A 27,953-nucleotide genomic window follows, 5' to 3' on the forward strand; every position below is an offset into this window, starting at 1 on the left:
ATGTAGCATCAAGGAACTTCAGCTGCTTCCTTGGCTCAACTGAATTCCAATTGTATCCTTCCCTTTAGTCCCTCAGAAATAAGCAGTGTAGAAATAATTCCCTTCCTGGGGATATCAGCTCATTCCTCTAGTTTCTTTACCACCCCTTAAAGGAGTACCATAACCTGGGGTACCTGTGATTATTGACGCTAGAATGGGTCCGTCTGGGACAGCAGGTGTCTCCTGTCCCAGACAAACCAGGACATAAAGTCACCCTACCTAGGTGGATAATAGCCACCTAACTGACTTGTAAGAATGAAATGAACCTACCCCCGGACACAGCGAGGGGTCTAATCAAGGCTTTCATTTAGGGAGCTGCTGCTAGTGACACTGGGCCTTTGGTGTTTCGAGCCTCTGCACCCTATTTGAGCCTCTCTTCTATTTATTGCCTTTCTTTTCTCTATTCCTTTACCTCTTGTTATTGGCATGTTGCCCTCTTCATTTCTGCCACTAGACCTATGCCCCTGCCTGCCTGGCATTAACAGAGGCTTTTACAACTCTGCTTACCCTCTTTTTCTTGATCCTAGGGCTGGTACTAGCCAAGCCCATTATTCTGGGTCCTAACCTGTTTGGTGGAGTTGTTGCTCCACTTCCTTGACCTTGCACGTAGGGGCTGGGCACTCCTAGGAGTTAGGGGCAGGGTGGGGTTAGGGCTGAAACCCATTTGCTCGGACACTCCTATTTTATGTTCTATTGACTTTATTCTTTGGGAGAATACTTCCCTTTCCAGCCCTCTGTAGTTCACCCTTGGGTTCATATAGAAGTATCTCACAATTATCGGTGGAAACATACCCTGAAATCTTCAGCTAGTGGTTGTCACTTTCAGGACCACAGAATTTCCTGCTCCCCCCCACCACCACCACCTGCCTGACTGCTTGCCTCCAGAAGGGAGAGCAGGAGTGACTGCCACATTGACATGGTGGGAGCGCATGAGGGACCGTGTCTGTGAAGGGCGGGTAGAGTGGGGTCCTGAGGAATCTGAGCAGGGTAGGAAGCCCCAGCCTGAGCCTGTGGTGAGTTTGGGGCCAAATATTGTCCAACCCCCATCTCTGGGCCCACGGAAAAACTCCTGCGCTCCGAGAAAGCATGAGTACTGAGGTTGGTGTCATGCGGGGCCACTGCGTGTGAGTTCCAGCCCTCCAGTGTCTCGTGTCCGCCCGTGTCGGAGCCCACGGGTTCTCAGGACAGGAAGGGCTGCGGGGCAGTGCAGGCAGGCAGGCACGTCACACCGGACAGCGCCACGATTGCTGCTTTCGGTTCCCCAGCGGGTGGTGAGGCAGACAATGCAGGGCGGAAAGAGGAGCCCCTGCACCTCAGAGCTGTCGAGACAGGGAGGCAAAGCACAGGAGCGCTGTGGTGCCAGCGGCCAGGCTGGGTGGGGATGACCTGCGGATTTGCGCTGGACCCGACCCCAAGGGCTGTCAGGCGCAAGGGGGCGGGCGCTCCGTGCTCCAGTCGCGGGGCCAGGGCGGGCCTGCCGGCGGGGCATTTAAACCCTGCTGACAGCCAGTCCCGTCCGGGACACGCGCCCAGCTCCCCAGCCTCCTCCGTCGACTCAGACTTGGGTACCGGTCGGACAAGATGCGGTCTTCTCTGGCTCCGGGAATCTGGTTCTTCCGCGCCTTCTCCAGGGACAGCTGGTGAGCAGGGCAGGGGAGGGAGGCGCGCCGGGACCTCCCGGGCTCGGCGCTCGCGGCCCCAGAGACCATACCAGTTCTGTCCTGGCATAGCCACGCGGGTGGCCAGCGGGGCTCCTCCAGCGGCAGCCGCCTGGGAGGTTAATAACACTCCCTGCCTAACTCCACCCGCGCGCCCCGAGACCCTGCGACTCTGGCTCTGTGGCACTGGGGAAGAATAGGCTGCCGGGGAGGGTCTCCATCGTTTGCATTTCTAACCTTCCCTCGGAACTCACACCCGGGGTGCCTTCCGTGTTCCCCAGCTGGGGAACCTGGGCTCAAGGCTGAAGACCCAAGGCCAGGGCATGGTAGAGGAAAAGGGTGGCCACTGGGGTTTGTGAGTGCCCCTCTTGGTCTCCTTTAGCCCTCGAACACCAAGGCCAGAACTCAGTGGTCCTGGGAGCTCTTCTCAGGGATTTTAGCCCTGAGACACACACCTGGAAAGTGCACAGCTCTCAGAGCAGAGCAGGTCAGCCCCTCAGCAATGTGCGAAGGGCTTCATGGTGGTTCTCTTCCTAACCCCGGAGACCACATGTTGGGGTGCATGGTGGAATGGAGGGGCTTCAGCCACTCTTCCTTAGAGGCAGTCAACCTTTGGAGCAGTCCGTTTGGTCTGCACAGCTTTTAAAATATTGTGTTCATTGCCATTATTTACAAATTATACAATTTAACAAAAATAGCCAGATTCCAGACTTCTCTTAAAAAATAGACGATGTAGGCCAGGCATGGTGGTTCATGCTTGTAATCCTACCACTTTGGGAGGCCAAGATGGGATAATTGCTTGAGGCCAGGAGTTCGAGACCAGCCTGGCCAACATTGTGAGACCTTCTGTCTCTAGAAGTGAAAAAGGAAAAAAAAGAAATGAAAAATAGATGATGTAGCAATATTGGGCCTAAATTTCCAAATTAAATGAATAGGATTGAGGAGTTCCCTTTAGATAGGGCAGGTGCTATTAAAGTGGCCAATTTGTCCTAATTTTGAAACAGTCTTTCATCCCCAACCCTCTCAATCCTGGGCAAAGCGAGACAATTGGCTACCCTACACACTTTTTAATTGTTGAGAGCTATCATCAATTCTAAACTTCTTCACTCACTTAGAGTATTTACCTAGACTTTTTTGAGTTGGAGACATATTTTTCAGAAAAAGATTAAAATCCTGACTCTCACAAAGATACGAAAATGAACACGTTAAAGATTTTATATTACTCATAATAAAGGTCCAGAAGATATTATAATAGGTTCAAAAGAGAATCTAGAGAGGGGGATTGGGGAATTATTGTTTAATGGGTATGGAGTTTCGGTTTGGGAATATGAAAAAGTCCTGGAAATGGATGATGGTGGCAGTTGAGAGACAATGTGAATATACTTAATGCCACTTAAATGTACACTAAAAATGGTTAGAATGGCAAAATTTGTTATGTATATTTTACCACAATTTTAAAAAGAGAATCTAAAGAACATGTTCATTTATAGATTAGGAATATTGAAACCAAACTGGTTTTCCACAGGTTGTGAGGGAAGACTACTGAAATTATCTTTTTACGTATATTTTGTAATGACTTCTCAGTTACCTATCACTTCAAAGAATTTTAAAATAGCTCAAGGTCAATTAAAAGCTAGAATCTGATAACCCGGAGGACTATACTCTAGAAAAGCCGTAGTTTTCCACAGAAATACATTTTTTTCTACACTCTCTCCTATTTTGATTTTTTAAAGTTTCTTAGATTACTCTTGATCACAAAATAAAGCTGGTCTCATTGGATTTGACTGGATTGTGTATATAGGTACTACAAGAGTGTTAATTTACCATTTTACCGTATAGCCCTTGTTAAGTTAATAAACTTTGCTGGAAGTTTTCATGAGGAATCCTAGATTAGATTTTTTGAAGTATTTGATTGTTTATTGTCCTAACAGTAAGCTGAGTTAAGAAACCGTCTCCACCAGGTTCTACCTACTGTACTGATGTACTTGGGCAAACTCCTCTTAGGGTCCCCAAAATATCCTAAAGTTTATGGGCTAGCCAGGGAGTGACCTTCCTTTTGGCCTGTAAACCTGGAAACTCAGTAGACCTGTTTTCTTGGGAGGGTTTTCTTAGTATTGGCTCCATAGAGTGAAGCTCAGTTTCTGAAGGAGTCTGGTTGTATCTGATTAAATAGGCATCCTTATCAAATGCAACGTCCAGGCAAGGTCTTGGTTGCATAACCAATTTTTCTAATTATGTACTGGTAAAACAAAACAACAACAAGAACAAAAACGGATTCTTACTGAACCTATGCAAGTAACCATATTGCCATGAAAAGCAAGAAGGTTCCATAAGAGTTTCTGAATTCTGAGGAGTCAGGTAGGGAGAAAAAGATATTTTTAAGTGTTTCATTTCAGTTTACAAAAGCAGAATCTACTAAATTGTTATGGATTAATTAATACAGCCCAAGAAGAAAAAGAAAGGTCTTCCTTATATATCCAGAAAATAGAACACTATAACAACATCACCAATATTCTGAACATAGAAGACAGTTATCCATCACCAGTTCATGTGTGATTAATTCTGTTCCACTGAATCTTGGGTTAGCAATCTCAAAAACCCGTCTGGTTCTTGACTAAAGAGTTCTGGAACTCCTGACTCAGTCCACTAGTACATTCTTAATGTTGTCCAAGTGGTACCATCAGAAGACTATACCCAAGAGCAATTACTCAGTACGGTGCTTTTCTGAGACAGGTCTTGATTGTTAAAGAGAAAAACGCTTGGCCTTCCAGGCTCAGTGGCATGCTTACAGTCCTAGCTACTCAAGAGGCTGAGGTGGGAGGATCCCTTGAGCCCAATAGTGTGGGACTGTAGCGCACCATGATCATGCCTGTGAATAACCAGTGCGCTTCAGTCTGGGCAACACCGCAAGATCCCATTTCTTAAAAAACAAAAAACTCCCACTCTATTCTGTAGCTTATTACAGAGCCTTTAAAAACATCAGAGTAAAATAAAAACTATCTGAAGGTGACAGAGAGTTAAAAAGTGCTGATTAACTTAATACTGATAATTTTCAAGAACAAATGATCTGTTGAGAATTCATGACAAGAATAATGCAACTGACAAGGAAATTTGTTTGCTTCTGTGATGTGTAAAACAAAAAGATGCTAATCCAAACAAAAGCAATTCTAGACAATGTCTAAAAACTGCTCATTTCAAAGACACAATGAACATTATATTAATTTATAGAAATAAACATAATTTTTACAGATAGAAAATCTTAAGATATATAAAAATTTTGAGATACAATTTACATCATATGCCAAGAATATCAACTGAAGATATTCAGCAAGTTTGACGTAAGTACTAAACATCTGTATTTTAATAAAATGCCATAGGAAAGGCTAATGTACATCTCCAGTTGGAAACTAGTGGCCTGTAAGATGCTAGATTTAAATTAAGGAAAGTTGCAGCCTGGTAACATTTTTATTTTATTTTATTTTTTTGGAACAGAGTCTTGCTCTGTCACCCAGATTGTAGTGCAATGGTACAATCATAGCTCACTTCAGCCTCAAACTCCTGGGCTCAAGGGAGCCTCTTTCCTCAGCCTGCTGAGTAGCTGGGACTACAGGCATGCATCACCACACCCAGCTAAGTTTTAAATTTTTGTAAAGACAGGCTTTCGCTATGTTGCCCAGGCTGGTCTCAAACTCCTGGCCTAAAGTGATCCTCCTACTTCATCCTCCCACCTCATCCTCCCAAAGCACTGGGATTGCAGGCATTAGCCACCGTGCCCAGCCTCCAGTAATATTTTAAATAGTAACTGAATTCGTGACTAGTAACACATATACTGTTGTCATCAGGGAAGGCACCATCAGGGTGCTGATAAATAGAAACATGTCATGTACAGAGAGGGCACTGAGAAATCTGCAGAACTTCTCATACGGCATATCATTTCTCAAATATTTAGATTAATAATATTTTACTAATATAAATTTAACCTAGAGAAGGCTGAGTATCTCTTCTGACTTGACAATTATTTCCAAGCAATTGATCAGTAGTAACATATTAAATAAATCTAATTATTTCTAGCACCTCTCTTTTTAAAAAATGAAAGGACAAATCTTTGTGGTTTTCCAGGAGCTCTCCCTCTTTTTAAACTAAATATTCACAAATTCATCAAGATTTTGCCAGCTTTGGCAAAATTTTAACATATTTGATTGCTTATTTTCAGACTTACTGTTTGCATGTACTATAATCCAAGACAAATCAAATTTCCTTTCTGTAACCTAGAAATTGATCCATTCAGATTTGTTCTTCACTGTTCTCTTTCTTATTCTGGAACAACCATCCATTTTTCTTATGTAGATTATATTCATTTTAATAAAAACCTGTTTAAATACAGTGTATACAAAGTCACATAACTCTCTGCCACTGTTGCTCCTAATAGAGTCTCATTCATGTATATTAGTTATATCTTTTAATCCAAGTAACTAACGTTTCAGAGAGGATGGGGAGTAGGGAGGGTGGATCATTGTAAAGCATCTAGAACACACCAGCATTCTAGAAGAGCTCCGTAATACACATAACATGACTTTCTCCAGCCTCCAACACTCTTCACTTTCACACTTCTCAAGGTGTGAATTCAGCTATGTGTTCCCCAACATCTCTGAGATTTAAGACAGACCTGGATTGAAATCCTTTCACCACTGTGAACTTTGACTTTGCTGAGCCCCAGTTTCCTCATCAGTAAAAGTCAGTTGCTTTCTTGAGGATAAATGTGGTAAGGAAACATTCTTCACATCTTGTGGCTGATGGAGGTTACTCAACAGGTATTCTTTTACTTCCTTCCAGATGAGTTCAGGTTTGGATTCCTATCAAACACTAAATGTCATGGAGTTCTTCTGTAGGTACATTATTTTGCTGAGCTCTGAGGTCTGCAAAGACAATCAAGACAAGGTTCTACCTTCTTGGAACTAAGAATCAAGCTGGAGAGAGGGTGTGTACACATAGTCAGCAATTTTAGAAGGCCCTGCTCTATTTATTGAGTGCAAAGGATGCTGTTTCCCATGTGCCATGTCATTCAGAGGACAATTGAGGGGAATGCAGAAGTCAGTTGGGGTGATTTTGAAGAAAGCTGACTTGTTGAGCATTTAACACATAAAAGGTTAGAGACTATATGTATACATTGCCTGGCACACAGGAAGCATGGAATACATAGCAGCTTTTACTATCATTATTAGTGATGATGGTGTTATTATTACAGATACATGATAACCCAATTTACCTTTCTTGTGCTAAACAAAATATAGGCCAGAGTGGAGACAACAATAAAGACTTAACGTCTGAAAATGAGAAATCAAGTCTCTGTCACATTTAACTGCTTTCACATGTCCCCAAGGAGGGCATTTAAGAAGTGAAGAAGACAGTAGGAAGCTGAAAGTGGATTGGCCCTGGGCCTTGGACTCCTCCTCTGTAAAATGAGGATAATAATAATACTTGTGTCACATGAGTGTTTTGAGGTTTAAATGAGATTCTACACTTAAAGTGCTTAGCTCAATGCCAGGCTCATATGAAGCACTGAGTAAACACTAATGATTGACTATATTCTATTTGCTTTTTCTACTACTTTGTGCCAGGCATTGTTTATTTGTAATTCTTGTGGAACTGCAAGGTGAATGTTAGGTTCCCGTGGAACATATGAGTATAATGAGGCACAGAGCAGTTATGTAAGCCTGTCCAGCACCACATAGCTGATACTGAGCTGGAGCTGGAATCAAGATTAGGCTGACTCTTAAGCCTAAGATCTTTCCATTGCCTCCCCAATGACAGTGTGGTGTGGGGAAAAGACTTCATGGCCGTTTGGCCTTGGACAAATCACTTAACCTCTCCAAGGCTCAATTCCCTTATCTATAAAATGGAAATAACAATGTGCTTATATCACAGGGTTTTGGTGAAATCAAATGAGAAACTGCTTAAGGCACTTGGCCCAGTGTCTAGCATACTTGATATTGGCTAGGTGCTTATAAATTTCTGTGAAGGGAGAGATTCATTTCCATTAGGAGAAGAAGGAAGTCTTTGATTTGGATCTGGGGGTGTTCTAAGCAGAGGTCACAGAGCTGGCAAAGACATGGAAGTGGAGACATGACCTCTCTCTCCCCTGTCTATGAAGTGGTAACATGTAGCTCCAGCCAGCAGGAACATAGGGCGCCCCTGGATGGGAGCTGTGAGTCATACGGTGCCAGGTATGTGGAGACATACATCCAAGTAAGAGTCAGAGATGGCGGAGTTTCTGCCCAGGAAGACGTTGCTCTCCTCCTGTTAGACTTTCCTTGTCAGGATGGTGATGAGTGGCTTGTCGATGATGTTTCAGAGCCACATGGCACCCGGAGGTTCCCCAGTCCTGAGCCTGGCTGGTTCCTGCCTTTTATACCAGGGTCTGTATGGGTGTGTCTGGGGGCAGCTGGCAGCGTGGGAGATGACTGCAGCTGGTGCTTACGGGGCTGGGCCCATTTCCCAGGGCCCTCTGAGGGGGACAGCTCAGAACGTGCAGAAGTAAAGCCTGTGGGAGGAAATACCAGGGTGACCACAGCTGGATGAGCAGGAATGGGCGGGAGGGTGAATTGGGCAGGCAGGAAGAGCAGGAGCTGTGAGCCCCCATGACGCCATTTTCCCCACACCTCGATCTTCCCATGAGCTGGAAAAGGCCATAGCTGAGCTAGGATGGATGGTTCTGCCCTGTGGAGTTAGCTAACGGCTTTCACTGCCAGATCCTAGTGCCCACCCGGAGGAGGACGCAGGAGAAAGACATTCAAACACATACCGAGAGAAAACCTGCTGTGTGCCGGATACTTTCAGATTCAGGGTATCTCATTTAATCTTTATAACACTCTTGCGCAGCAGGAGTTTATGATCTTATTTAAAAGAAGACCAAACTGAGACTTAAAGAGGTACAATAATTTGCCCAAGGTCACATTAAGTGGCAGAACCAGAAATTAGGACTCAGGCAATTTTGCTGGAATCTGATGTCTGTTTCCCTATTCTGTGGGCTAGCTCTCTCATGTCTTTCCTGTTGACTGCAAAGAGGTGCATGGTAAAGGCAGCAGAAAGGGTTGCTTAAAATGAGCTTTGATGGGAAGAGGCTGCTTAGAACAGGAAATGAGGGCTCCTCTCCCTCCTGGGGAGAACCTGGAGGCTCAGCCCATGATCCCTACTCCGGCCCCCCATGAGGGTCATGTGAGCCTGTGGAGCTCCCATCCCCCACCCCTCGTGACAATAGCTTCTTCCCCAGCTGCTTTTGGGGCTTCCTTCTCCACCCTGCTGTTTCCTCTTTCCCTCCCTACAGTGGACTGGCGTGCACCTCACTGGCCTCGGGTGGGACTGTCTGACTCAGGCCCTGTGGGCTAGTCTAGAAGGTAGCAGCAGGGTTTTGAAATAGTCTGTATGGTTGGCCAAGGCCTTGTTTTTTCCAGTCAAGCTTCTGTACCAACCAAGAGCTGGGGTCGGGGTTGACAGTCCTGAAGTAACAGCAGAATTGAGGACAGCCACCAGGGGTAGAGTCCCTGAAGCCCAGGACCCCCTATCTGATTGCCACTAAGTTGGTGTATGAGGGGGTGGGGGTGGGGGCGGTGTCACTGCTCTCCTGCTGGCTTCTGGCTCAGGGCTTGTCTCCTGGACCCTTCCTGCTCAGGAGAAGGAAGGCCATCCTCCTACCCTCTAAACAGGACTGTAGCTCTGCCATCATCAACACGCTTCCATCAGTGCTATTTACACAACCTTTCTTCAGAAGCGACACTGAATTAAAACCTGTTGGCCACCTCATCTGAGCCCCACCAACTCTCCCGCCCTCCCAGTTATTCCAGCTGCTGATCAGAGCCCTTGCTGCAGCGTGAAGCCTGTCTTCATTCTGCCTGAGCATTCAGGGTCTTCTACTTGCCTTTTTCTCAAAGCAAAACAATCTCTCCTGTATTTTCCTCTTTCCTAAAACAGATTGTCATCTGAGCCACCAATCTCTTCTCAAATGTCCTGAGTGTTCCTCGTGGCTTCTGGCCAATGGCTCCCTTCTCTGGGAAGGCTCCCCGAGTCGACTCAGTCTCTCTGAGCGCGCCCATGTCGCAGCTGGAGGAAGGACCGCAAACAGAGGGTTCCGTTGGGAACTGGCTGCTGCCTGGGGAGAGCTTTGGGCCTCCCAGAGAGGGCCTTGTCCTGTCTTGTGTGCTGAAGGCCTGGCTCAGGGCTCTGCTCCTGTGGTATCTGTTCCTGGCTGGCCTTTTCCTAGCAGGGTATCTCCCAGTGCTGGTGGAGGGCTTGGTCGGGGGAAGGGGGCACTATCACCATTGGCCCTAGCTTGGTTCTTATCATGCCCAGCCCCCTATCCTTTTAGATCTGCTGAGTCTCAGAATCAGAACAGGCACATCCGAGAAGAGGCCACTGAGTCCATTTTCTCAGGGCAAGTGCCAAGGTCACCTGTAGCCACAGCCAGCCCAGCCTGGGACTGGGGGATGACTAGGGAGCCCCCAGGGAAAGGGGGCTGTTTCTGACATCTCCTGGGGCAGCGTCCCTCTGCTGGGCTGTTTTTTGGTTTTTGCTGTTGCGGTGGTGGTGGCAGTTGGTCCTCTAGGGGTTTTGTTTGTTTGCTTCTAATCCGTTGCTGCTTTGGGACACACTGTTTATTGATTTGACCCCAGAAGCATTCCTAGTGCAAAGTCTCAACAAGGTCAATAAAGCTATTAACACACTCCTTCGAAAGAGTGAGTTGGACTGTCAGCTAATAGTTGGGAGATAGCTGGTCGACCTCTGTCTAACTTGGTTATTCAGTAACCAGTATCCGGTGGGGGTAGGTGGGACTCCGAGAAGTGCTACCTCTTGCTAACAAAGTCTTAGAGGGTCACAGGACAGCCGCCCAATCTGAAGCAGCCAGGGGCCTTCCTGTCCGTCCTTTCGTCCTTGGCCTGCTTGCCCAGCCTGGCCCAGCCCCTAGGCCACCATCCTCCCTGTCACAGCCACCCTGGGGCCAGCTAGGCAAGGCCTGGCTGTGCATATTTTGTGCCCTGCTTCTCTTCTGGGACCTCTTGATTCACGAGGAAAGAGCTGGTGAGAGGGGAAGTGAAACCTGTGTGTTCTAAACATGAAAGGAGTGTGTCAGCTGCCTTCCTGAAGCTAATGTGAGCTTGGCAGCCTTGGCCTCCGTCCAGCCTTAACCTGACTGAAGTTCCCAATCTCTTGTGAACCACGGCACCTTTCTCTTAGAACACCCGACAATGGGGAGTGGACAGAGCACCAGACTCGGAGGAGGCCCAGCTCCAACTGTGCCATGCCCACCGAGCGGTGTGACTTTCAGTTCATCCCTCCACCCTCTGGAGGCCAGGAAGGAAATCCCAGAAGAGGTCAGGGCCAGGCCTAGTGTCACACAGCACAGCTGAGGACCCCTTGTTCCCCCAGACTCATGACTCTCCTGCTGTCTTGGGTATCAGGTTTTCTACTGGCAGCATCATGGGGGATCCCAGGTGGTGGATTTCTAGGAGTTGGGGTGAAAGCTGGCAGGGACATCAGGCCACCGCCTAGAGGAGGGCAGGGCTGGAATCTTGGAACCTAGCAGGTCAGGATGCAAGTGGGGACCCCTGCTGACCTTCCTGTCTGCCCACAGGAGCAGGTGGGAGGGCCCTGGGTCTGGAGTCTCCCCTATGTCCCACTGTAGGCTCCTCAAGAAGCCCTAGAGCCCACCATAGGCAAGGCCAGGGCTCTAGGAGCTTCAGGAGATCCTTATGTTCATTAGACCCAGCTATGCACAGTGGGAGGTGGGGAGGAGGGGGACAGGCTGACAGCCACATCTCTACCTTCCAGGTAAATCCAGGGCCTAGAACCTCCACTTCCCAGAGGAATTTGGTTCAGCCTCTGACCTCACTCAGCTCCCCTAACAGAGCAGTGTGGGCTGCCTTCACCCCTCCAGCCCTTCTTCCTCATCTGAAGATTAGAAACACACTAGTTGTCATCTAAGTGCCCACTGGGCATCAGGAACAATTTCAGACCTGTTAGATGCATCTCACTAACCCATCAGTAGTTCTGAGAAAGGTAATAGACTCTGGTTTTCCAATGAGCAAAAAGATGTAAGGAATGAAACCAGCTTTTGCCCAATTTCTAAGCCCTTGCTCTTTTCTCTTATAGACAACTCCCTGACATCACCACTTAGGGTCCCCTATGATGCTGCCATGTGCCTAGGAGTGGCTGGCAGAATGAAAAAGATCCAGGGAACTGGCCCTGTGCCTCAGTGAGGAAGCCTGTCTGTGCTTCCCACTAAAACCTACAGGGCACAGCCCTGGGTCTTCACTGCTTAGGGTGGCGGGGGTTCAGAGCCGCCGACCTAGAAACTTCTGCTCTCTTCAGTGGCTTCCCATCACCTCCAGAGATAGCCTAAATGCCTCAGGTTGCCAGCTGAGGCCCTGAGCCATGCCACCTGAGGCCCCTGCCCTTCCCAGCCACCTCTGCTCCTCTGCTTGGCTCAGTTTCACCCTCCAGATATCCTGATGGTGCAGAGTTCCCCAAACAGTTAGTGTCATTTCACGCCTCCGTGCCTTCGTGCACGCTGCTTCCTCTCCCTGGCAGTCCTTCCTGCCCCAGTTCTGGCTGGCTTGGCCTCATCTTGCTTGTTTTTGAAGCCTCAGCTCCAGGAATCCTGACTGCTCCCTCCTGCTGGCTCAGAGTCCCTCCTCTGTGTCACCTAGGGCTTTCTCCTACAGTGCCATCACACCAGGTCTAACTGTCTCCCACTGACCTGTGCGCCCAAGCAGGTGGAGATCCTGCTTACAGCTTCTCTTGTTAGTACTGGATCGTGGCATGGTGCCTGGTGCAGGATGGGCACAGGGATGCATGGGAGAGCAGCCTCGCTTCTGCCCAAGGGAATGGAGATGTTAGAAATGGGCACAGCTCCTCCTGCTGAGGTTGGCGGGGACAGGACTCCAGACAAAAGGGCCATGGAGCAGATGAGGAAGAACACCTGGGGCCATAGGCAGGGGAGTCAGGGAGGGCAGGCTGGGGTTGATGCAGTGTGGTTGGAGGAGTGGGGTGGGAGGAGAAGAGGTGCTGGCAGCTAACTGTGCCTTTGGGCCCCCATTGGCTCTGACCAGCCCTGGGAGGGCTCAGTGTGACTGTGGAACATCCTGGCTTCCTAGTGAACACCAGGACTATGTAGCCAGCAAGGGCTTCACTGCCGAGCCTGTGATGGGAGAACAGTCGTAGCTGGGCCCCAGTGGGGCCTCAGGTCCCCAGGGATCTTTCAGACACTGAGAGGATCTGTCACCATGGTCAGTGGCCAAACATCTTGGCAAAGACCCTTGCACATACATGGGGTCATGAAGTCTGGTTCTGCTGACCGGGACGTCTTACAGACAGTATAACCAGGACCTGGGGACTAGGGGAGATTCATGCTGTGTTCTTTTATCTTGAGGGACAGATGGAGTTGATACTGGCAGCCATGTGCAACTGATGAGGAAACCAGAGGCAAAAAAAAATGGTTAAGAACTCACGGGAATTTACACACGCAATTAGTGAGAGGCACCACGCAAAGCTTCCCGCCTCTCCCTGAACCAGTCGCGTCCCAGGCAGGGCTTGAGGGGTGCTCTCTGTAGGGCTGCAGGGTTCCTCCATCCATTGCTGTTTGCAGAAACCAGCTGGGAACCCTCTCCAAAGTCTCTGAGAGGATTTCCCTCAGACTCTAGAAGTCCCTGAACTAAGAATCATGAGCCATATGGCAATAGGTGGAACCCGGAAAACATTGCTGCCACAAGCCTGCCATGTCCGACACTGTGACAGGCACTTGGAGTAGCCCCAGCTTCCCTGGACAACTTGAGTCCCTAGAGGACCTCTGTGACCCGCCCATGTGCCTTAGGGAGGCCGAGAGGCCAGGATGTGGAGCCGCCTGCAATCCAGACTACACTGTTGCACCTTCATGCAGGATGGGATGGAAAGGCACTGAAAGCATTTAAGCAGAGCTGTGGAGGGGCGTGAGCAACTTCATTTTCTCAAGAAGACAGACTGTGGGGACCCAGGTAGGAAGCTCGATCCAGGGGCAAAGTGAGAAGGAGCCTCATAGCCCAAGCCCAATTCAGGCTTCGCTGAAACGCCCCTTTATTTCCCAAGTGGTATTGGGTTTTGCTTCATGCCACATTTGGGGGAAGTGGGTTTGGGGTGTGGAAGAGGATTCCTAGGTAGAGGGAGCATCCAGTGTCCTGCTCTTGGGCTCATGGGGCCAGGACAGAAAGGGTTCCGGAGTCCTCCCACCCTTTTTCCTGACCCTTCTCCATGAAGTCTTCACTGGTGTTAGGTCTTGCCTAACGCCTGGCCCCTTCTGGGCTGGGTCTCCACTCTGAGGCCGATTTTCCATGCATGTCCTGGCTCTTGACTGTGGTAGGGAAGCAGACAGTGACTCAGCAGGGCTCTGGGGCCCTTCCCCAGGCTTCAGGAGAGGGGAGTGGCTGGGGCGCAGTGGAAACGCTGAGTGCCACCCAGCTGAACTGTTCCTTCCATCCCGGGCCAGGGCATGGGATGATATGTAAGAGGTGGGAGAGGGCACGTGTGTGTGAGCCACAGGTGGAAAGAATGGGCTCTGTCCAGTGGGGTGGACAGACTGGGACAAGGGAGAGGGTTTGGGTCTGTCACCAGCTATCCCACTGCCATCTCCTTTCCAACCACAGCCTGGCTAAACAAGGTGCTGTGTCTTCCCTGTTCTAAGCTGCAGAGAAGTATCGACCTCACTTTAAAAACAGACCCTTCTCCCAACTCAATCTCCCTCCTACCCCCATCATTTCAGACGTGAAAATGATTCGAACTCCCCACCCCCACCTCTGCCATACAGGCACACACACAGGCGCTCTGACCTCAGGGAGGTGGTCGAAAAGCAGAAGTGCTGCCGGCTGCTCAGAGCAGGTGGAGGCGCTTCCCATGGGCTGGAGCCGAGCGGGTTCCAACAGAGGCCTCAGGAGTTGGGGCAGGGAGACAGGTCCCCCTGAGCACCCTCTGGCCTCTGGGCATTTTTTCCCAGCCTCCCCTTGGCCTCTGCACCAAGAAGGAAAGAGTTGGTGGTGCTCAGAGGGGGCACGGGTGGGGGATGCCAGCCCAGAACTTCCAGCTGGGGCTGACTTCCCACTAACGCAGATGCCGTTCCTTCCTGCAGGTTCCAAGGCTTCATCCTGCTGCTGACCTTCCTCATTTACACCTGCTATCACATGTCCAGGAAGCCCATCAGTATCGTGAAGGTGAGGCTAGGCTGGCAGCAAGGAGGGGTGCAGAAGCACATATCATAACCATCCTTACCCTTACGGTGGCCACCAAGGCTGCACCTTCACCTGGCAGGCTCCCACTCTCAGCAGCTCTCTTCCCCAGGGGCTCCTTTTCAGTTTATTCCCCAAGACAGTTGTGTTGGTGGCTGCGGATAGAATAAGAGTGCAGGGCCTCTGAGCTGTGTGGATGCGCTCGTGGATCTGATGTGACCACTTTGCCCTGCAGCCAGTTCCTGCAGGAGGAGGTGCCAGCAGGGGGAACATGGAATCTGGTAGGAGGCAGTGTCACCGGTATGGTTGGGGCAGGCGGTTACTTGCTCCCCTCTGGGTCGACCCCTGACCTGTGTGTCCCATTGCCTCTCCAGAGCCGCCTGCACCAGAACTGCTCGGAGCAGATCAAACCCATCAACGACACTCACAGTCTCAATGACACCATGTGGTGCAGCTGGGCCCCCTTTGGTAAGAACAGGGCGACTTGCTCTTCCCACTCCCCATTTCCCTCTTCCTCGAGAAGGGGCTGTCCAGGGAGGGCTTGCAGTGGGGGACAGGGGCAGCCAGCAGTCAGCTTTCTGTTTCTCCCGTCTGCTTTCAGATAAGGACAACTACAAGGAGTTACTGGGGGCCGTGGACAATGCCTTTCTCGTGGCCTATGCCATCGGCATGTTCATCAGGTAAGGACAGAGGCTGAGCCTGTGACCAAGAGGAGGATGGTTTAGAGCTGCTGCCTCCCCTGGAGGAAACTGGGGGCAGCTGGGTTGACTCGAGCTCCCACCAGGGAGTGATGGCTCCCCCGTGTGGGAATGAGACCGGGACTACTGCACATGCAGTCCGCCCATAGCCATCCTCCCTGCCTTACCGCCGTCGCCGAGGCTGCTCCTTTGCCTGGTAGACTCCCACTGGTAGCAGCTCTTTTGCTTGGAAAGGTTTTTCTGGATGCTGCTTCTGAGTCTATTCACTCAGATATCAGAGTTGGTGGGTGTGGACTGCGACCCTTTAAAGATGGCCCTGCATGCACCTATAGCTGGGAGAATCCCCATCTGCTGTGTCCAAAGCAGCATGGCAAGCACGCTGTTCCTTGCCAGGAATCCAAGATCAATATGGCTGCATACTTCCTCCAAAGAGCTCACAGGCTAATGGAGGCAATGGATGCATCAGCAGCTGGTGCCAAAACTGTGGCGGCTCCATGACAATGGTGGCCATCCGGTGTTCTGGGAGCTCCGAGGTGATCACTCAGTCCAAGCTGAGCTAGAGCGGAGGGGTCAGGGAAGGCTTCTTGGATGAGATGATGCCTGACCTGATGTGGGAGCCTTGGGCGCGGTGGTAGAGATGGAGACCTGAGCAAAAGGAATAGCATGAGCAAGTAGGGCAGATGCGAAGAAGCAGCATGACCTGCAGGAGGAACGGCGAGCAGGTGTACGCGAGGGAGTCACAATTTAAGGAAGGTAGCAGCAGGGCTGAGGGCTGAGGTCATTTGCACGTGAGGTCCACAGGCAGAGATGCATGGAAGGGTTTTTGCCAGGGCGTCCCGTCCAGATGGGCATTTCCGAGAGCTCACTCTAAGAGTGATGCTGACGTGAATGAGACTGGTCACACAGCGGGACCAATTTGACAACAGCCCAAGCTGTCGAGCTTACGTTACTACAGTGGTGATAGAGGTAGAAAGAGGCGACGTGCTGGAGAACTAGCTAAGAGGTACCCTGGTGAGTCTTGGAGACTGAAGGTGAGGGGTGGGGAGGAGAGGCCGGAGGCTGAGGGAGCTCTGAGTCTGGCTTGAGTGGCCAAGGGGTGGCATTCACTCAGATGAGGGTGACAAGACGATAAAGGCATCAGGGCAGTTGGCGGGAGGAGGAAGAGGAATTCTGCTTTAGAGCACTAGGTTTCAAATGCCCCAGGGGCATCCGAGTAAGGGTGTCCAGGAGGCATCTGGCTGTGACTGTGAAGCTCTGGGAGACAGATCAGGCCTGAAGATGTGCATGTGGGGCCATGTAGCCTATGGGTGGTTGTGAAAATTGTAAAAGTGATGCAAAAGAGGGCTCTGAGAGGAAAATACATGACGGGGAGGGGCTGGCCAACTGGGAGGAAGATGGGCACGCTAAATCCGCAGAGCATGGCCAGGTGTCACAGAAGCAGTGGGGGACAGAGGTTGGCCCCATCACATGGCGACACAGAGATCATTGGTGGGACCTTGGCCAGAGCCACTCCCTAGCGTGGTGGGGGCAGAAACATGGTAGGGAGTTGAGGTGGACACAGAGGAGGTTAACCGCAGATCCAACTTTGTCTTCCCCAGTGGGGTGTTCGGGGAGCGGCTTCCACTCCGTTACTACCTCTCAGCTGGAATGCTGCTCAGTGGCCTTTTCACCTCGCTCTTTGGCCTGGGATATTTCTGGAACATCCATGTGCTCTGGTACTTTGTGGTCATCCAGGTATGAGTCTCCGTCTTGCACTTGGGCCTGTGTTGCCATCTTGGGAAGGACCTGGGAGACTGCAGCTCTTGGCGGATGGAGGCCTGGGCTCCTGGCTCCCTGTCTGGTGCTCTCTATTACACTGCACTGCGTTCCACCTCCCAGCCCTGCTGCCTCCATATTTACTCACTCAGAGAGTTGACCTCGACCACCATGCTGCGGTCACTTCCGATGCATGAGAGGCTTGGTCTCTGCTTGGATAATCTTGAGCGAGAAAAGCCAGCTCATGACATTGGGGTGTGTGTGGTGTGTATGTGAGAGCAGGGCAAGGTCTGTGGTGTGGGGTGTGGAGGGCTCCTCAGCCGTGAAACTGAACCTCCTCAGCCCAGGGCAGTCAGAGCAGGGAGCTGGCTGCACAGCCCAGGCCTGTTCCCACCCTCCCTCCCCTCTCCCTGCAGGTCTGTAATGGACTCGTCCAGACCACAGGCTGGCCCTCTGTGGTGACCTGCGTCGGAAACTGGTTCGGGAAGGGGAAGTGAGTGTGACAAGGAAGGAGGAGCGGGAAGGATCTGGAGGGCTGGGGGTCGGGATCTGGTCACTGTGGCCTCTGATGTAATTTCAGAGGGAAGGGTCAGAAAATGGCCTCCGTGTTGCTGTTCTGCACATGCGGAGAAGTGGCTGAAAGCAGTGCTGATTTTCTCATTGATGAGGCTTGAACTCATGGAGCAGGCAACTTTAGTTACACTTTTTTCTAATAATAATTTATATTTTGAATGAAGACAAAAAGACGCCTGTGAAACTGGTTTTTTTTTTTTTTTTTTCCCGCTTGAATTGACTTGTGTGCAAAACAAAGTTGTTTTGGAGCAGGGATTCTCACCCTTGGCTCTACTGACCTTCTGGGCCGTTGGACCCTTGTTTGGGGACTGTCCTGCCACTGCAGGCTGTTTAGTGGTAGCCTTCCTGGCATCTGCTCACTGGATGCCATAGCACACCCCGAGCTGTGACCATCAAAAATCTCTAGCTGTTACCAGACGTCCTTTGGGAGTAGGATTGCCCCTGGTTGAGGACAGTGCTTTAGAGTGAGATCGTGGGACAAAAGAGAAGAATGAGAGCCAGGTCCCCATACCCTCAGTATGGCTAGAGTTCCCATCAGCGCTGACTCAGGGAGCTGGGCATGGGGAGCGAGACCTCAGGCCCTGCAGCCACCTGCTTGACCCACCCAAGGTCTCCCGCCCTTGCTGACTCGGGGCTTTGGGTCTCAGTCTTTGGTGACTTAGGGAAACTGTAGTCAGCCCAGCTTTAGAGCTTGGCTGGGGCACTTGCTATGAACAATGTGCTTTGCTTTTTACTTTTTCTATTCTCTTCCCTTCCCTGCCTCCCTTCCAGGCGGGGGCTCATCATGGGCATCTGGAATTCCCACACATCTGTGGGGAACATCCTGGGCTCCCTGATTGCTGGCATCTGGGTAAACGGGCAGTGGGGCCTGTCGTTTGTTGTGCCTGGCATCATTACCGCCACCATGGGTGTCATCACCTTCCTCTTCCTCATTGAACGTGAGTGGGTCCCTTGCTCCTCACAGACCCCACCAGTGAGCCTAGAAGTTCTTGGTTTGTGGAAGAAGGCAGCTGGATCTACTGGAAAGATTGCTGGTCACAAAGTGGGAGGACCAGCTGTGTGACTTTGGACAATCTCTTGGAGCCTTTATTTTCTCATTTGTAAAATAATAATAGTAATAATAATGTCTATTTCATAAAATTTCTGCAGGCTTAAATGAGACACCATAGTTAAAATGCCTTGCCCATGGGAGATGCTCAGCAAGCGTTGGTTGAATCTGAGAGGTGTAAGCAGGGAAGGTGGAGTTGCAGGGACATTCTTACAGTGACCTGGCTCTTCATTTGCTGCAGGTGGCCTTGTGGGCTAGCCAGGCCGGGTATGAGAGCCGCTCTGTAGCTAAGAGTACTAAAGTCCAAGAGGCAGTAGTGACACCGCTGGCTGTTAGGAAAGCCAGGCCTAGAAAGCTGTCTCCTGAGCCCCAGGCCCCATTCCTCCTGCTGGGACACACACTGGCCACCTTAGGAGTTGGAGGTGGGGCCAGCTCCCAGGATGGCTTAGACCCAGTGCAAGGTGAGGGCCTGGCAATCACCTTGGGATTAGGGGTCGGGGACAGACTGGGAAGCTCCTTAAAAGGTGATTTTTTTTTCCAGACCCAGAAGATGTGGACTGCACCCCTCCTCAACACCATGTGAGTGTGAACCCTCCCGGCCCCATCCCTGACCTCCAACTCCATCCAGAGGGCTGGACCCAGAGAGGCCTGAGGAGCTAGAGCAGGGAGTTCTGGCCCTCACTGACCTCACAGACCCAGTGCTAGGCCGGTAGTTTGGCCCTACAGCCTGATAGGTCTGGCAGGTTACTCCACCCGAGAGGAACATGTGCCTCCCCATCCTGGGAGCCCCTGTCTCCTGCCAGGGCTGCGCTGCCAGCTGGTGGGAGGTGGCACATAGAGGTGGCACAGGGATGCACCCATAGCAGGGTTCATCTCCTCTGCTCAGGGCGAGCCAGCTGAGAACCAGGACAACCCTGAGGACCCTGGGAATAGTCCCTACTCTATCAGGGAGAGCAGCCTTGAGACTGTGGCCAAATGCTCCAAGGAGCCATGCGAAGAGCCTGCTGCCATCAGCTTCTTTGGCGCTCTCCGGATCCCAGTAAGTTTGTAGAATGAAGGAAAGAGAGGGGCTCTCTAGATTTTTCTGTTGGCGATGAGGAGACGGGTGCTTGGGTGTTCTATTTTTCTAGAACTTCTTTATAGGGGTGGTGTAAGTTGGGCAGACTGCTTGGGGAGGGTGCTGTGGGAGACTTGTCTTGAAACAACCTTGCACAGTGGCCACATTGCTTTTTTGGGACTGGATGTATTGGAGGACGCCTTGTGTGGCAGGTGAGGGAAAGTGCTGGGGTGGTGCTGAGCACCCCTCGGGGCCACCACTGAACCCAGGACCTCTGGACCCCTTTCCATGTGCCCTCTGTTACGCTCCCCAGGGCGTGGTCGAGTTCTCTCTGTGTCTGCTGTTTGCCAAGCTGGTCAGTTACACCTTCCTCTACTGGCTACCCCTCTACATCTTCAACGTGGGTAAGTCAGAGAGGAGAAGGGGAATGAAGGAGTCTCTGAGGAGGCCAAGGCCACCTCTGGTGGGAGAGGAAGCCCCTCGTGGTGATGCCTGTGATTCCAGCATATAGTCAGGATTCCTGCTGAACCTCTTCTAGAGTGAAAGGAGATTGATTGAGTTCTTTATTTAAGTGAAAGCTAAACCCTGCACACCACCCCCTAGACCCTGACTCCACGCACCTTCCCTCCCTTGGAACTGAGCTGGGGATTAGGAACTCAGAACTCTGTTCTGCAATTCTTGCTATCTCCTCTAGCCCTTAGTGTAGGAGAAACCCTCTCCAGGCTGCTTGGCTCATAGGTGGTAGGGTTGGGAGGTGCTAGGAAACGCCTGCCTGCTGGATATCTCCCCCAGTCCAAGGGAGAGGCCTGGTGAGCGACCCCACTCCCTGTAGCCTGGTGGTGAACATGGTACACTTCTCCCAGTGGGACTGCATGGGATGGAGGCCCTTGTCCCTGCGTCTGCTGGGCTGCACTGGTGTTCTGCCCTGTCTCATGGACCTACTCCCTCCTGCCCCTGCCCAGGGATGTACAGATGAGATCACTTGGAAAAGGATGTTTCCTGTCCACCTGCTTTTCCACAGGTCGGGCTGCTCTACCAAGGAGCAGCCCACCCCACCCTGCCCAGCCCCCAGGAGCCTCCAAGCTCCACCAGGGCTGAGGACCTGTAACCCAGAACTGCTCCCCTCCCTCCCAGCCCTGGGGAGGAACATCACCGCCTTGCCACACATTGTACTTGCTCTGAACAGGATACTGTAGGAATTAGTCACAGCCAAGCCTCAAGCTGTAGCTTGCCCCGCAGCTCTGTTGGGGCCTCCCTCTGTGATAGTGTGGAGCATTAGGGCAGCTTCGTGGACACTGTGACTCTTTGTTTTGTGGCCTTGGAGCTGACTTCAGAGTATGAGGCAACCTTGGGGGTGGAGCTACAGTCCCAGCTTCTGGACATTCCTTTTTTTAAACACAGAGCCGAGGCCTGTGACCTGAGGCCCCTGTTTCCCTGCAAGTGTCCTTCCTGGCTCTGTGTATGTAAATGGGAAGAGCTCCTGGTGCTGCTAGGGCCAGAGTGAAGCAGAGAAAGGACTGGGGTGAGCCTCAAGTTGCGCTCCAAGGGAAAGGTGGCCATGGGACAGGGTGCTCAGGGGCCGGATCCCAGGGCTTGCCGGGGAGGGCTTGTTCTGAGAGGAGAAGGTCATCCTACAGGGGAAGAAGGCAATACAGGACGGGACCAGGAGGGTGTCTGCCCAAACTGCCACACTCCCACCCTGTGGCCCTGGCCAGCCTGCTCCACAGGTCCTCAGCTCTTCCTCAGAAAAGGGAGCAGCAGCCTGGATCATGCTCTGCAGGGCTTCTAGCTGTGACACTCCAGGATGTTCGCCCCAAACCCCAGGTCTGACCACATACCTGTGTTTTCCACAGCTCACTTTAGTGCCAAGGAGGCTGGGGACCTGTCTACACTCTTTGATGCTGGTGGCATCATAGGTGAGGCTCTGCCCTGCTCTGCCAGCAGCCTCCCTTCCCCTCTTTCCTTGTGGGGTGCGGGAATAAGGGACAGGTCCGATGGGCTATGACCCAGGCAGGTAGCACCAGAGAAAAAATGGCTCCTGGGTTTATTCTCAGTTCCGCTTCTGCCTGGCTGGGTGGGCCTAAGAAAGATGCCCTTTTGTTTGGGCCCCGGTAGTGATGGGCACTACAGGAAGGGAGGGCTGCGGAGAAAGCAACTCTGCTGGCTCTTGCTGACGGGCCCCGGCCAGCGCTGGGGCTCAGCTGGAGTGCCAGGCAAGGGGATGGCGTGGTCCTGTTTGGGAGGCAGAGTGTGAGTGGGTATGTGTTCCAGGCGGCATCATGGCAGGGCTCATCTCTGACTACACCAACGGCAGGGCCACCACTTGCTGCGTCATGCTCATCTTGGCTGCCCCCATGGTGCGTATAACGGTAAAGTGTGAGAGCATGTGAACAGGAGACCCTGTGGGCCTCTGACCCGCGTGCACGTCCACGCATTACGCACATGGCTGTCTCTGTGTACGTGTGCACCTGCATCCCTGTGCACACACGGGGGAGGAGAAGCAAGGGTCAGCAGAGGCACCTTGGAAAAAGATCCAGACTGCAGACTTTAGAGGGGGATTCATGACTGTTTGGCCTTGGTAGAGAAGGAGACCGCCTCCTAAACTTCCTGATCAAGGAAAGAAGAGACTGAGGTTGAATCTGAGAGAAGACTGGAGAAAGGGAGATGATAGAGTACCATGCTTTAGACTGTCCATCCCTGGGACATGTAAAGACCAGAGAAGTCTGGGTATTTGAGGGAAAAGGAATAAGATGCCCTGTGGGGTTCCAGGCCAGGAGAAGTTTGTTCCAGACTTCAGGGCTCCAGGCTGGCGAGGGGATTCTGGGTGACTCTGCCTCCTCCCTCTTCTCTCTCAGATGTTCCTGTACAACCACATTGGCCAGGACGGGATTACCAGCTCCATAGGTGAGGAGGAAGTTGCCAGTCCTGCCAGGCCATGGAAAAGGCACCACCTTGGGGGTCCCATGAGGCTGGCCCACATGGGGGCACCAGCAGGTGGAGATGCTGGGAGGGCTGAAGGCCCGAGGGTGCTCCTGCCTTGGGGTGGGGGCTGCGGGTGGCGCCTCCCCTCTGACTGGGCTGTCTCTGTTCGTCCCAGTGATGCTGATCATCTGTGGAGGCCTGGTCAACGGCCCGTACGCACTCATCACTACTGCCGTCTCTGCTGACCTGGTAAGTGGGGCTACCTCCTGAGGGCCAGGGACAACCCTAGGGGCTTGGTCAGGGCCACCATGTCCAGGTCTGTTTTTCTCTCTCCCATCCTGCAGAGGAGAGACCCTAAAAGTCCTTCAGAATGCACCATGGGCCCCTGTCCTCTGAAGCCCAAACCCCAGTCACCAGCTTCCTTGAGTCAGCCCCTCCCCTGCCCTGCTTCCCTTGGTGCTACTGCTCAGCTGGGCCTCCCTACTCTGCTGTCTCTCCCCAGGGGACGCATAAGAGCCTGAAGGGCAACGCCAAAGCCCTGTCCACGGTCACGGCCATCATCGACGGCACTGGCTCCATAGGTCTGTGACTCTAGCTCTGTCGTGGGCAGGCCCCTGGGCATAATGCCCTCCGGTGGGCAGGGGAGGCACAGGGCCCCTCGCTTATGAGGCTGTGCTCCATTCAGGCGCGGCTCTGGGGCCTCTGCTGGCTGGGCTCATCTCCCCCACGGGCTGGAACAACGTCTTCTACATGCTCATTTCTGCCGACATCCTAGCCTGCTTGGTAAGAATCTTAGGGTACACAGATAGGTATTGGGGGATGCTCTGTCCTGCCAGGCTGGAACCCTGGAGGTCCAAAGCACTGGCCATTGGGGGTTCTGAGACAATGAGAGCAGCTGTCGTCTGCTCAGAGCACTCTCCCTCCCCTGGGTGACCCCTTGCCAAATGGGAGTATGACCCTCCCTTCTCCACTGCCAATCCGCGGGTCACCTGGTGCTGGGCACTCAGTGCTCAGTGCTAATGGTGCCCTCCCTTCCCTCTGTGCCTCGTGCTCCACAGCTCCTCTGCCGGTTAGTGTACAAAGAGATCTTGGCCTGGAAGGTGTCCCTGAGCAGAGGCAGCGGGTGAGTCCTCCAGGGAGCTGAAGCTGCCCTTCCACCAGCCTTACTTCTCACGGGAATCAGCCCAGTGCTCAGCATCTCCAAACGCAGGCTGAGGCTCGTCCAGCCCAGACCTGAGGAGCACTGAGCCAGTCCCTGGGTAGCCCCTGCTTGGCTAACCTGTCCTCTGTTGTCCCCGTGTGTCTCCATAGCTCTAGTATGGTCCTAACCCACCAGCGATAGTATTTTCCTCAAGTCCCATGACTTTTGTGAGTATTTACTTTGAGTCTGTGACTCAAGTGCCATTTGAATGGGGGGCTGCATGCAAATCCTCTGTCCTACAGTATGACGTTCTCCAACTTTCTCTTTTTTCTTGTGGGCCAGCTGTACAGACTTTCAACCTCAGCAGAGCGAGGTGCTTGGGAAGTGTTTTCCGAGGGGTCTGAGATGCCACAGAGGTTGGCAGCCTCTTCCCTGAGGGACACTTAGAACTTTGGACATGTCCTCCGGGAACAGAGGGGTCAGAGATAGGGAAACCAGTTTCCCGCTGAACTAAGACTGAGGTGCAGGTGCCTCCTGAAGTTCAGAAATCGAGGTCATCTGGCCCCTCTGCCTGGAAGGGCCCTCTGCCTGGCATGCAGAAAAAAAGCAACTACCAATCAAAGCCTCTGAAACAAATGTGAATCAAGCATGGGTGGCTGGCCTGGTGTGCTCTCTGCCTATCATCTGGTGGTGGTGAATGTGGTGCTGGCACCAGCAGGTTAGTGGCTGAGGCTGCACGGTGCTGGTGGTCTGATGGTCGGGTGACCCTCTCCTACTGGCCATCCTGAGCAGGAGGCTTGTGCTAACGAGGAGGCCGCTAATGAGCTGGCCGGAGCTGTGGACCTGGGCTGGATGGCAAATGTGAGGAGGAACACCCTGGGTCATGGTAACCAGCATGTATCTGGGGATGCACTTCCACTTAAGGAAGAAAAAGTAAGAGCAGGAAGACACAATGCAGGAAGCATTCAGAGCACCCATCCTGCCCTGCCCTGGAAGAGGGGAGCAGGGGACTGGACTGCTCGGCTCAGAGTTCCTGTGCCTGTGCTCCTCGGAGCCAGGCCTGAGGGTGGGAGGGGAAGAAGAGCACCAGAGAGGGAGAAGGAGTGTTTAGTGAGCAACTGCTCGGTGCCTGACTTTAGACATGTGAGCTTGCCTCGCAGCAGCCTCTCACTGGAGATGAGAGACAGCGGCTCAGAGCTCAGGCACAGCCTAACACTCAACCTGGGCCTGGGGTTGTTTGCTTTTCACTGGACTGCCACTGCTGTCCCAGGCTGGTCCTTCTCTGCGGGAGGCCCACTTGTAGGGTGTGCAGTGATTTGTCAAAGCAGACAGAGCACTGGGCTTGGAGTCCAAACGTCCCGGGACAGTCCTGCCTTCTCCACTCACTCCATGAGACCTTGGGCGTAGCACCCAGATTCTCGGAACTGCCACATCTTTATATATGAATGACTTTATTCCTGAATACCTGGTGAAACTGATCTGAGGCTGAGATAAGGTGGGGTATGTGGTGTTGCTTTGTAAAGCCGTAAATGTGGCATGAACATTGTCAGGTTTTAAGTATTAATCTGGCTTGCTATTTCGTGCCTGAGAGGTGAAAGGGAGACCTAATTACAGAGAATTAAGATGAAAGGCAATTATGAAGGGACCCTAGGAACCTGCCTTTCCTCTCCCCGCTGGGCAGGAGCTTATGAAGTCGCCTCACTTTCCTTCCGTGCCCTCTCTCCTCTTCATGCAGGTATAAAGAAATATGAGGCCTCAACTGGAGGAGCAGCATGGAAGGTCCCAATTGGGTCCCCAGTGTGCTCCCCACGGGCAAGACCACCGAAACTTCCACAAGGAGGGGAAGCAAACCCTCTTTATTGAACAGCCAGCCCAGCCCAGACCCAGGGCCTAAGAACACAGATGTTTTCCATGGGAAGGGGACTGCCAGGCATGAGGAAATAGAAGATTCAAGGGCCTGAGCTCTGGAAACTGCAAGCAAAAGGGATGGGACTGTGGCCAAGTTATGTCTCCATTTTGATAGGGAAGGATATGCTCAGACTCTTGATTGTTCAGATTCCAAGACAGAAGGCTCTACAAGGTCAAGGCCTGGAAAATGTGCGACTCTCCTTCCCATGTTAAATTTTAATCTCTGTAATCCACCTGTATCTATAGGTGGGCATCTGACTCCATCAAAGGAGCCCCGCCTTTCTTTGTCCCTCTATCCATGAAACAGTCTTCTCTGTGCATTTCACCAAGCTGGGCCCTCTCCATTTGGGCCTGTCGATAACTCCATTACCCACCCATCATGCTGTTCCTCCAGGGCCAGCACTCGGGTGAGGCAAGGGAGCTGCCTTGGGTACATAATTTGAGGGGGCACTCCCTCTTGGGCACGTGCTGGCCCTGAGTGCCTCCTTTGCCTCACTGGCCCCAGTATGTTGGACATGACGGATCCTGGCCCCAGAAGGTTCTAAGTGGAAGGTGACTGGGGGCCAGTGCTGTTGGGAGAGTAGAGAGAGGGGTTGGCATGACTAAAAATTCCAGTATGTGTATTAAGTATTTTGAGAATGAAATGCTAAGGAGTGCCTACCGTGTGCCAGCTCTGCTGTAGGAATGGAGTAGACAATGGACACGCAAAGGACTTACGCCCTGAGCACAGGTGCCAATGGTGCCCAGACTGGCAAGACATGAGGGCACTGCATAGTTCATTTGGGCAGCTGCTGCAGGTGCAGTCGCTTGGCACCATCTGCCGCCCCCCTTTTCCACTTTTCAACATCCTCCTTCCACCCCAAGTCCTGGCTCACTCGCCGTCTTCTGGCTAGCTCTTGGCATCTCCATCTGACCCTAAAGCTGCCCATCAGCACCAATACACATTCCCTTTCACCTGTGTGCCTGTGTGCATCCTTGTGGCGGCCTGGCTTAGCAGTGAGCGGGGCTCGCGTGAGTGGGGTGCTGAAGTGGCGTCCCAGGACCACCAGGTGGGTAGGTTAAAGCTGATGACAGTGGGCATTCCAGAAGGGAATGCTCATGACACTGACGATGTGTCAGGCAAACTGGGAGCTTAGAGCGCCACACAAGATACAAGCATTACATTTTCTGGGACATTGTGGGCTGGTGCATTAGCCAGAATCACACCCTTCCACGCTAAAGCAGGCTGCACAAGTGCCAATGGTGACAAACAGGGAAGGCTCCTCCTGCCTGCAGTCACTTCAGCTCTGAGCATATGAGCCAGCCAGGGACCTCCAAGTCCTCAGAGCCCACAGGGGCAGAAGTTATACTCTGTGACCTTATGTTCAGCATTCAGGAAAGCTGCTATTTAACATTACTTAGGAGGGAGCAGCTTATGGAGAAGCTGTGTTGCTTATGCTTACATTAGCCACTAGATGGTGGCCCAATCCCATCATAGAGCCCAGGGTGGGCTGTGGTTCCATCCTGCTTCCTGGAAGAGAGATAGGAGCAGGAGTCTTGCTTTCTGCTTCAGAGGGCAGGGGAAGAGGAATGGGTCTCTCAAGGTCTTCTCTTCCCAGCTGCCCTGCTTGCTAACTTTAAGCCTGTTTTGTCATCAGGAAAATGGTGACATTACCTACCTCATAGGATTAGTATGAAGGGAGACAAACATACTCTGCACACCCCTGCCCTTGGAGAACTTGTCTAGTTAGGGGATAAATAGGAAAACAGAGACAGTGACTCCAGGTGAGAGCTGAGAGCTGTGCTGTTCATTAAGCCCAGCCATGAAGGAACAGGGCTGGCAGGAGGGTCATTCCAGGGGAAACGGGAAGAGTCCTTCCTCCTTTTGAAGGCAGAATTCTCAGGACTTGGATAATTCATTTGATAAGGTA

At 51.9% G+C, this 27,953-nt stretch overlaps 1 protein-coding gene across 3 annotated transcripts; it reads left to right on the top strand.

Annotated features, from left to right (window-relative positions):
* Positions 1 to 1,179: 1,179 nt before the first annotated feature.
* SLC37A2 (solute carrier family 37 member 2) lies at positions 1,180 to 27,003 on the top strand. 3 transcript variants are annotated; one of them, XM_012470197.3, is made up of 19 exons: positions 1,180 to 1,679; positions 14,845 to 14,926; positions 15,316 to 15,409; positions 15,543 to 15,621; positions 17,238 to 17,373; positions 17,811 to 17,887; positions 18,739 to 18,905; positions 19,557 to 19,594; positions 19,902 to 20,054; positions 20,386 to 20,476; positions 21,926 to 21,988; positions 22,344 to 22,429; positions 22,928 to 22,976; positions 23,170 to 23,243; positions 23,497 to 23,575; positions 23,680 to 23,777; positions 24,053 to 24,117; positions 24,306 to 24,362; positions 25,871 to 27,003. In XM_012470197.3, the coding sequence occupies exons 1-18, from the start codon at positions 1,621 to 1,623 to the stop codon at positions 24,334 to 24,336; spliced, it is 1,521 nt and encodes a 506-aa protein (XP_012325620.1). In that variant the 5' UTR covers positions 1,180 to 1,620; the 3' UTR covers positions 24,337 to 24,362; positions 25,871 to 27,003. The 3 variants fall into 3 exon arrangements, with proteins under 3 accessions (XP_012325620.1, XP_012325621.1, XP_012325622.1); XM_012470199.3 differs by lacking the exon at positions 1,180 to 1,679 and adding an exon at positions 13,497 to 13,720; XM_012470198.3 differs by lacking the exon at positions 24,306 to 24,362 and having other exon boundaries at positions 1,181 to 1,679.
* Positions 27,004 to 27,953: the final 950 nt, after the last annotated feature.

The sequence above is a fragment of the Aotus nancymaae genome, unplaced genomic scaffold, assembly GCF_030222135.1.
Source record: "Aotus nancymaae isolate 86718 unplaced genomic scaffold, 86718_ANA_hifiasm-v0.15.2.pri h1tg000012l, whole genome shotgun sequence".
Classification (NCBI taxonomy): domain Eukaryota; kingdom Metazoa; phylum Chordata; class Mammalia; order Primates; family Aotidae; genus Aotus; species Aotus nancymaae.